Below are 10,765 nucleotides of genomic sequence, written 5' to 3'. Positions count from 1 at the left end.
TATTGCAGTCTAGCGTGGAATAGCACAGAGTTTATATGGATGTGGCTGCAGAATTGCACCCAAAATGTACTCCAGATTGATTTCTTTCACTCCCTCGGGGAGCTGGAAAGTGAATGCTCGAAGGAGGTTTGTAAAGAAGATGAACAGTTCAACTCGTGCCAGGTGCTCTCCCAAACATACACGGTGCCCTGTGGAAGAGAGGGAAAAAGATTTAGTAGTTTTAAGGTAAGTTCTGAAAAGGAACTTCAAACCAAATTCTACTGGGTTCCATAAATTCTGTCAACGCAAGATAATTATTTCCTGTTTGCTTCTGTGAGGACAGAAGATGTCTTTGGAGGCGAGGGGAAACATTATTTAACTGAGAAACTGTACAGCTCTAACTATGTCAACTACTTGGTTTGATTTTTTTGGATTATGTTTTGGTTTTTTTGCCCTGAAGCATGTATGGTATTCTCCCTTTCCATTTTTTGCTTCCTATGCTGTGAGAACCATTATTTGTTTCTTAGTTAAGGCAGATATTTGAAAGGCTTCATATCCTTCAGTCTTATCTTTGGTTGTTGAGGAGGGAGAACTGGAGCACTGTGTAAGGCAAAGTTAAACATCTCATCAGGCTTTTTTCAATATAATTTTAAAAGCCTATACTGGGTTCTTGTAGCCCACTATCTCTAATGCTGTCCAGGAGCAGATACAATTGGTAAGTGTGTGCAGGTATGTATAGATTCAGTGTCTCATTCTGTCATATTGTTTTCATATTAAAGCTCAGAATATCTTGTACTCCAGACTAAAAAAATAACATATGTATAATCAGGATACAGAAATACTCTGATTATATAAACAGGAAACAATCAAAGCAAGTTAAAAGAGAATTTCCTATGCTTAGGTTAATATACAAGCTTAAATCAGTTGTCTTGATGCGTGTAAACTGGTTGACATTTAATGAGTTAAGGAGGTAAGGTGCTAAGTACCTGTTTTGCAAATTCGATTTTAGGATTTACAGGCAATTTGGACAAAGTTTTAAAATCTGAATTTACTGTGTTTAACCCTACTGCTTTGTACATTGGCATACTATTTGCTTTTCATCTACAAAAATGTAAAATCATATGTCACAGTAACAAAAGTCCTGAATTGTTTACCAGTGGTTTTATTGTTTAATTTGCATGTTTAATTTTCAGTAAATAATTCCAGCGTCCTGTTTTGTGCTACTTTTCTTCATAATCTGTTTCTTAGAGAAACTGCTACTCTAGAGAAGCTCTCAGTTATTTTTTAATACTGTTTTTAAGCTTTTATTTTCCTCTCCTGTGTCTTTGAATTGCTGCATTTTGCATTGTAAGTTAGGTAAGTGGTACATTGTAATATGCTTTTAAAAGATAAAAATCTTTTGGTTGCCTAATAACACTCTTCAGAAAAGACTGTATGCTGCTAGATTTCTAGAAATACAAGAGGACCTGGTCCTAGACTTCTACTGTAAGATCTGGGAGACTGAGGTTTGGTTTTCTGCTTTATCACAGATTTTCTCTTTGTATTTTGGCAAACTGTATTACTTTTGTCATTGGGTTTTCTGTTGAAAGAATAAATGGATTTTCTGATTTGAGGGTGTTACTAAGATTTAGTACATTAGGGACTAAGGAGCTTAGATACCCTTACAGCAGGAACCAAGGAGGGAGCACTATGCCTCTTACATATGCTCATCCTCTATATGACTGGATGAAATGCAAGATGATACCTGTGGCTCTCACAATAGAATGCCTGACTTTAAATCTGTCGCAATTATGCTTCTATAGAAATTTGAAAATTTTCAAGTTTTCAGACTTACAAATAATGGTTTTAGTCTTGCTGCAAGACACAGCAAACAGGAATATTCAGAAGTCATGGCATCACCTGCTGAAAAAGGTAAGAAGGCCTCTTTGTTCACAAAGTTGCCATCCAAATCAAGGAAGTGATTTGGGTTGAACTTCCAAGGGGTCTCCCAGTGCTCAGGGTCATACACAACGGAGTGCAGATTTGGCAATACAAGCGTGCCCTGCAGGAAGAATCAGAGGGTTTGTTTTCCAGGTAAGATTGATTCTTTTTTTGGACTTTCCTTCTCCCCAACATTTAATGTGCCATCCTGTGCCTGCAGCCCCATGTTGGGATTCAACTTGATTTTTTCCTGTGCGCATCCAGACATAACAAACCCCCATATGTTCTGTGTGTCATAACATATTATGTGATTTCCTTTGTGTAAGTTACCTTCTGTCAGGCCTATGAAGTGTCTTCATGTCTAAGCTAGAGTGGAGCTTGGACTGTTTTATACACTTGCCAGACTAATCATAACAGCATCCTTTTTTGATTTTTTGGGTTTTGTTTTGGTTTTTTTTTTTTTTTTTTTTTTTTGTACTCTTCACCGGGTCTTTCAATCCCATTACATCAATTTTTTGCTTAATGTGTTTAGGATACTTATATCATGCCAATCACTCACTGTAATGAGCTGTCATCTTAAGTATGTGGGATTTTTGTGGTTGCCTGTGTTTGCTTTGTCAGAGATGACTGTAGGTTGCCCCAGGCTCCTCCCTTATGTGTGAAAGTTAGCTGGCTTGTCATTCATTAAACCTAATTCATCATTCTTTAAATCATGTTCTGTTTTGATGCCCAGACATCATCCACATTTGACTAGTGGGAAGAAAGATTTCAGTTTTCCTTATGTTTTCTGCTGATGCTGTTAGCCTTTTCCCAGGTTTCCTTTTGCATCTGCTAATGTAGAGTTTAACCTGGTGCAGAGCACTCAGCTTTCTATCACATCTCTCAAGTGCTACCATGTGCTCTCTATGCAAAGTTAGGAATTGTAGAAGCTAATGTCATGTAAACACTCAATAGTTCAAAGCTTTAAAAAACAGAGAGGTATACTCTGTATGTACCTTTTTAATGTGAAAACCCATCAAAGTTGTATTCCTCGTGCACTGTCGAGGAACCCCAACAGAAGTCACGTTGCTGCACCTCAAAGCCTCATGAATCACAGCATTTGTGTATGGCAGTTTCGTACGGTCTTCATAGCTGATGAGATGGGAGGGTTCCAGAACAGCCTCTATCTCCCTTTGAACCTTTTCTGCAGAAAAATTTTTAAAAATTCCTTGATTTTAATTAACATTTCTCCTCTTCTAGCAGATTTCTTGAATGAGTATGGACAAGGACTGGGGGAAAAATACAAACTAAGTTGCTATGAAATGTGTTGACATGTGGTTTGACTGTTGTGTTAGTTTCAGTTTATTGAGAAGGTACATATCCTGAAAGCACAGGATGATCCCTCATTTAAGACACATTCCTGATAATAATAATACATTTCTGTGTTTCAAAAAAGAGTTTTAAAATTTGAAATTACAGGTGTGTGTTCGGTTATGTTTACATATGCACATCATATTTTCAAGCTTTTTCACTTTGAAGGTTAGGAAGAGATGAGGTTGCATAAGAAATGTCTTTAGCTTGTCACTCTGCCACCACCTTCTAGTGAGATAAAACAGTGACAACTAAGCTACTGTTGCTCCTTAGTGAGCTGGTGAGGAAAGAATGTTTGTTTCATTTACTAAACTTTCATTTTCTATATCTAATTTGTTGATGTCCCACCATTCATATTAATTGTTAAGGGTTATTTTGATGTATTACAAGAACTAATGCTTACACTGCAATAATGTGTCTGATGATGTAATGCCAAATGTAGTTCTCTCCAATAATGCTTTTGCTCACCTTGTATTTCTGGGTATTGTACCATATAGAGCAGTGCCCAGAGAAGGGTGGTACTTGTTGTTTCTGTTCCTCCCAGCAACAGATCCACCACAGTCTGAACCATATTGTCTTGATTAAATGTAGAAGTAGGGTCATCTTTGGTCTGTGTAGGGTACATTCATAAGAAGAGTACGAAATGGATAATTTCAGACCATCAGTCTGGTAGAAATGGGCATTTCAAAAATGAAAAACGAAAACCTTCAGTGCTAAGCAAATAAAGTATGCAAAATTCTGTAGCAGTTACTTGAGCAGCAAGTAATGTAGTAGGTATTGAGGCCAAGGAGAGGATAGTGTGATAAACAGGTACTTACTTTTGTAATTTGAGCTAGGTAGAAGTCAATGAGATCCTGTGGGTCATGTGTGGTTTGTTTTTGATGAGTCTGCACCTCCTTCAAAACTAAATGGTGCATAAAGTCATTGTATGCAAACACTTTCTGATGAGGTCCAGGGAGATGGTGCATAAGCCACGGGAAAGCATCATACATCTGTGATTTTAAACCAGAATGAAGAAGCATGAGATCTTTTAAACTGAGAACCCAGTTCTGATTTCCTGATAACTATGTGCAGTTCCTGCAACACATGGCCTCTGACTTAATATGAAAGGCAATAAAAACAAATTGGAGATTAAATATTGGGAACACATTTCCCAGGAAGTCCATGTAAAATCTGCATCCTTGGAGACTTGACCAGGCAAGTCTCTAAACAACTTCATCTAATTAGAGCTGCTTTGAGAGTGGAGTTGTATTAGGTGACATGCAGAGGCCCCTTCCAAAATAAATCATTCTTCATTTGTAAGAGGGATTATGAAAGTGCAAATGAACTTTCAGGAATAAGAATAAGAAAATGAAATTCTTACCCTGCCCCAGACAGTCGCTTGGAAGTAGATCACAAAATCAACAGCTTTGATAAGCTTGATGAAAGATTCATCCTCACTGGAGAAATGATGACCAAAAGCAACAACACAAATTATATTTGCAATAGCATGGACAATGGAAGTGTGGGGGTCAAAGGGTTTTCCTGTGAACATAGGAAGTGCCATGAATATTTCTGAATAGACTACACTGAGAAAAATGAGGAAAAAGAAGACTTTTTTAATGGTAAAATAGTATTAAATCCAGACTACTTTTAGATAAATTTCACAGTAATAAACTCTAGTCTAATTCGAATGAGCTGTATGGTTTATAAGCTCTGGGAATCTTTATTTTCAGTCTGATTTTTACAGTGATTATTGTAAGATTACAGAAGACAAAAACTAGGTCTCTTTTCCCTCTTTGTCTTTTGTTCTGGGTTATGTAAAAAGACAAGCAATTAGAACATATGCCCTCACATCTGCAGCCAAATATTTAAGTTTGGCAATTAAAATCCAAAACAAACAACCCCCCACAAAGGAGAAAAAAAAAAACCAGGAGGCCCCCCCACATTTTGAAGTTTTAATTTCTTAGTCTTGTCTCCTTTTGGTTTTCAAGTACAGTTTAACAATTCAGCTATTTCTTTTTTTCCCACACACGGAAAAGGCAAATCTCACCTAATGGTATGGAAAACAGCTCCCATTAAAAAGAACTAAATCCAGAAAATATTAAGTACACATTTCAATATCAAAGACAACCTTTGAATTATAATGCTACGGAAAATGGTGGATTATGTATCTCTGACTTCAGTAATGCTTGTAGTCCTTCTTGGAAAGAGTAAATTATTAAGTTTAAAATTGAAGAAGGATGACATGGAAGGTAAAGATTTGGGCTGTCCAGGCACTTGGAGTCAGTGGTTTGTTTATTTCTTCCATTGTAAGAATCTGATAATACGCTGCTCTCAGAAGAGTGATGTGTCTCATGCAAGAAGAGTTGGAGGGAGATGTTTTCACATCAGTATGGGACAGGATGTGGGTGAGAGATTTGGAGGTTGAGAATATTTATATTTAATTGCTTTATTCTGGCATCTTGCTAAAATTCTATTGGTTTCTATTTCATCCAGACCTTAAAAAGTTTTGTTGGAAAACTGAATGATACGTTCCTTGTGTTGGGGTTCTTTCTCTGCCAAATGCTAAAGGCCTACTGTCCTAGAACAACTTGCATCAGGTCAAACTTTGTGTATTTTATGGAAGACAACATAAGGATTTTTGATACTCCTTGAATGTAAGATTTGTTAACAGCTGTCTCCAAGACTGTGTTGATAATAAACATTTTTTTATTATCCTTATCTCAAAAAACAATTCCATATTGCCTGCTGTGAAGACAAATCATTTTTTGCAAAGAATGCAATTAAGAAGCCAGTAAAAATCCCACTAATGTGAAAAATATATTACTTGTAAAAATGTATGAGGAAATTTTTACTCCCCTAATCTATTAATTTAGAGGAAAATCTCAGTTTTATTCCTCTAATGAATTTACCTTTTGTGTTTGCAAAGGTGTCCACAAGGTGATAGGCCTGTGTTTGAATTTGATGCTCCAAATTGTTCCTACCAAGCATCAGGCTTCTGATAATTGTCATGCCAAAGCGTCTCTGTTGCTTCCAAGTGTGCCCACTTGTCAGAAAAATACCTGAAGAACAGAAACATTTATTTCATTGCTAGGAAAGGGAATTCTTTCAGTGCTGGAGGAAAAATTCAATTTAGATTGGGTTATATTTCACTAATAAATAAGATACCATGGTTCCAGATACTGACTTTTGGTCTTTAACCTTGGTTTTTATGACTCCCAGCTGTTTAGCTGTGTGAATGTGGCCCTGGGAACTGAATGAGGGATGGTAAGGACAGACCTGCTTTGCCTATAGATGTCTTCTAAATGTAACCCTTATAAACCAGAAGACTGTTCAACTGAAGGGAAACTTCTCTAGGCAAATATTCCTTTGAATCTTTTGGGAAGGAAAAAGTCAGTAGTATGCTTTATAAACTATACATTTTTGTTTTTTCCTTAATACCTGAGCTCTGCGTGAAACCTTATTGCAATGTAATTGCAGTTATGTGCTTGAATAGCAGGAACTCGTGTGTGTGTGTGTGTGTGTGTGTGTGTGTGTGTGTGTGTATGTGTATAGGAAAGCATCTTCCTTTACATCTAGTTCTTATCAGACTTGTGTTACACCTTGTACCTTTCTCTCCCATCATATCCCTGTAGAATGGGGTGAGGGGTCTTCCAGAAACTTCTTCAGAATGGGTGACAATGCCATCTTTTACGGCTTTGTATCCGTTTAGTACAACCATGGGTGTCTGTCCCATCCACAATGTGTAGATATTTCCATAGATGCTGGTTAACTGAAGAGTTAATAACAGTAAATAAATACAAACCACTGAACAGATACAGTTAAGTACTAATTTTAAGAGTTTTCTGTAGTTGTAACTAAACCAAACATTTGCCGACATTGAATTGAATTGCAGGTTTCAGAAAAAATTTAGCCTTCTGTTGTAAAAAGAACAGAAGATAGTTGTTTTTTATGGAACAGATAGTAAGGAAATCTCTCAGAAGAGCACCTCAGAAAATGTCATAGAAAGAGAGGACTTCTCTGTCAGCTCTGAATCAAAGAACAAATAAATATAAGCAAAATCCCAGAGCTTTTCTGTTTATTTTTAACTAACCAAAACTACTATTTTTTCTTACCTGTAACTTTTGAAGAAAACAGAGAAATGATTTTTGCATTCTTTCCTTTAGTTTCCATGTGATTTTTTTTTTCATATTTTTCACTGTTGTCTTTTCTCAGATCATGCTTATGTTTTTCCTTAATATAGTTTGAAGGAAGTTCCATACTTTTGGAAATAGTTTTAATTGGTTTATAAAATAATCATGCTGTGTGCCTAGTAGCAGTCAATTTTTCCTGCTTTATTTTAGCAGTAATCTGTACTACAGCCAGCAATTATTTTTACAAATTATTCTTTCAAGTAAGAAGAAAAGAGTCCTTTGAAACAAAACTTTGTTTTGTCTTCTAATGGAGATCAACACACTTTTGGCCTGGAGATGTTCCAGGGCCACTGGTGTCAGGCAAAGAAAGTTCTGCTAGAGATGGTTTACAGAAACATATGTCAGCTTAGGAATAGAAAATAAAATTGTCAATGGAATACAATTTTCTTTACAGTCCCTGTGATAATGTCGTGCATGGATGTTACTGTATCCAAAAGAGAGAGAAAATAACAAAGAGTAAATCAATTATGGTGATTATTACCCAAATATTTTTACCTCAGGTTTTAAAAATAATTAATTCCAAGTTTATACTATTCCCATGCAACATACAGTTAAGATAGATTCAGACTGATTTTTGACCATGGAGATAAATTTATACCTTAGTGAGAGTTTCTCGACGAAGTTTGAAGTCCAGCAGCCACAAATTTCCAAAGATGGGGAGGGGAACTGGTCCTGGAGGAAGCTTGGTACGCATCCATTGCAGCTTTAGGAACTGCAAAATCAGGAGACATCCTAGTAGAGCTGTACAGAACTCAACAACCCCCAGCATCTTAGAAAAAATTCAAATTTTCACTAGTGGCTTTTGTTTGGGTTTGGTGGGGTTTTTTATTGCATATGACTTTCCAGAAAGAATGGGGTTGTATAGATGATTTGCTTCTATTTAGGTCAAGATCTTTTAAAAAAATGTGTCTGCTTTATCTATTTCTCTCTCTCTCTCTCTGATGATCTACAGTTTTCCCAAGCTGAAGTCCTTAGAAAACTGAAATACGTGATCCCTAGCAGTTAGCCAAGCCACACCTACTCTCTATGATCTGTAATTGTTTTGTCTTTTTTTTTCATTTGGAATTTTGTCTTTTCCTTAGTATTAATACTGTGTCTATGGTAATTCTTGAGCAGTTATCTAAGGATATCGAGCATCTTGCATACTGGCAACACCTCATGCAGTTTTCTGTTAAACATTAAGATGCCAGAGATGCATTACTTACTGTCTTTCTGCAATACTACAATTATTATGTAGGGTTTTTTCCTTGAAGAAAAACATCTACACAATATGTGTCTGGTAGGATATTGTCTCCGAGATTAAAAAAAAATTAAATCCATGTACCATAAGGCTAAATTAATGCCTTTAAAAGAAAAGAAAAATATTAGGTATTAAGAGAATACCTGTTTTTCCCTTTTATCCTATCATAGGTTCAGTTATGATATTATGTAGAACACAATTGAGAAGTTATTATTCTGCCCAGTAGATTGTATGGTATTTCTAAATTTCATTTTTTAAATTTTTTTTATGGTAAGGTTTAAAATTTCCTGGTGCAAATTTTGGAGGTGAAAAAATGCACTGGTTCTATTTTAACCTTGAAAATGAAAAAATAAACTGAAGAAAGAGGCAAAACTTTTAGACTTCATTGATTTGTGGATCCCTTAAACTTCCCAGGAGAGCTTTGTACCAATGTGTAGCAAATTTAAATTTAAAAAGAGCTTTACTTTTCTTGTGTGTTATTCACTCACTTTGTATTCTGTGGGCTGTAGTCCATGAAAATTTTGGGAATGTCCATCACTGGAAAGCAAACAGAAATGGCATAATTCTGGTGTTCTGGGCAAGATGATGGCTTTAGATAATCTCTTCTGTCTCCTTTCAAGTAATTTTAAAATTATTATTTAATCAAGAGAGGATTTCAGACCTCATTTCCCATTTCATCTCTTCCTTTTGGGCTGGCAAAATCTATTTTCTCTTAAAGCTCACTCCACTCTTTGTGTTTTCAGTCCCTAGGCAATGTAGAAATTGGAGCTCTTGCTGATTTAGGAGTGCCAAAGCAAGCTGCAGCAGTGAACCTGGGGATGATTCAAGGTCTCTCTGCAAAGGGGATTGTCAGGGACCATCTCCTGTAGAATTTAGGAGTCAAAGGAAACAAGTACGAGTCAAACACATGTAAAACTTTCAAGGCTGAGTCATTTTAGCATGTATGGTGCTACAGACTTTGGACCTAAATACCATATTTTAGCTGACTAGAAGCCTTAGCTGCAGCACCCCTCCCTTTGCTGTGTACTTTGTGTTGCTGCCTTGCAGGGTATCCCATGTGTCTGGTCTTCCTCCTTTTGCACTGACCCTACCCATCTGCCTGTTTTCTGCTCTTCTTGGCCCTTCTGCAGGGTAACTGTTGGTCCTGTTGAGGAAGGATGGACCCAACAAGAGACTTAGTCTGAGCCTGGTCTTTCAGACACTGGGCAGTGTGTTTTCCTACTACTAGGTGAGAGCTGTGGGCATGCTGAACTACAGTGAGGCAGTGTTATTTCATAAAAAGCTTAGGCTGATGTTTAAAAAAGGAAGGGAAAAACAAGGAAGCTATTTAAAAAGCACTGAATATTCCTTTAATACTTTCAGTATGTGTGAGCAGTAGCTCTTCACATACATCTTGCTTGCTCTCCTCTGACACAAATATACTGCCAGAGCTCACCAGATGACAGGTGGTAAGTTCAGTTGTTTTGAACAGATGAGGAAATCTCCTTTTGTAATGAAGGTTTCAGGCCTTAGGAGTGGGAAGCAAATGCAACAGCTGCAGAGGACAGGGAAAGAGCAGCATCTCTAGAAAGGTGTTAGGCAAGCAAATGATGAATGTGGTGTTTCAGGGGTGGAAAGGGCTCCTGGTACACCTCTTCCCAGAATGTGCGTCATCTGCTGTGCCAGGAATACCAGGGCTTATTTTTTTTCTGCTGCAGAGCCAGGCTCAGTGTGCATTAGAAAACACTACTGATTTCATGCTGTGCGTGTATTGCTTGGCATGGTTGTATGTGCTTGCTGCCTGGCCTGGTGTCAAGGTAAACAGAGCAGACAATTGCAAAGCAGTTTCTTTTTTTCAGTGAAAACACAAATTTGGATTTTTCAACTTGGTTTCCTTCCATACACCATCTGGTCTTTCAGGAATTTCATAACAGAAGCTGTTATCTGGTTGGTGGCATCAGAATTTCTTTGTGGGAAGATTATTTCACAGACACAGTATGTGAAAAGCACTGAGGGAGTGTTGCTTAGACCACAGAACTGAACTGGACATGGTATCTGTGCTGTTGGGACCTGAAGATTGAGGAGCTGTTTAGGTTGTATAGACAAAGTACTGGAATGGGGC

General features: G+C 37.1%; 1 protein-coding gene across 1 annotated transcript; it reads right to left on the bottom strand.

Annotated features, from left to right (window-relative positions):
- Positions 1-9: 9 nt before the first annotated feature.
- LOC139799925 (cytochrome P450 2J2-like) lies at positions 10-8,193 on the bottom strand. Its single transcript, XM_071752486.1, has 9 exons — positions 8,023-8,193; positions 6,841-7,003; positions 6,144-6,293; positions 4,613-4,773; positions 4,068-4,241; positions 3,718-3,859; positions 2,895-3,082; positions 1,879-2,020; positions 10-188 (listed from the first exon to the last, which is right to left on the bottom strand). Exons 1-9 carry the CDS (start codon positions 8,191-8,193, stop codon positions 10-12), a joined length of 1,470 nt encoding a protein of 489 aa, XP_071608587.1.
- Between the last annotated feature and the right edge of the window lie 2,572 nt (positions 8,194-10,765).

This window comes from Heliangelus exortis, chromosome 9 (genome assembly GCF_036169615.1).
Source record: "Heliangelus exortis chromosome 9, bHelExo1.hap1, whole genome shotgun sequence".
Taxonomy (NCBI): domain Eukaryota; kingdom Metazoa; phylum Chordata; class Aves; order Apodiformes; family Trochilidae; genus Heliangelus; species Heliangelus exortis.
This window is presented reverse-complemented; position numbering and strand designations above follow the sequence as displayed.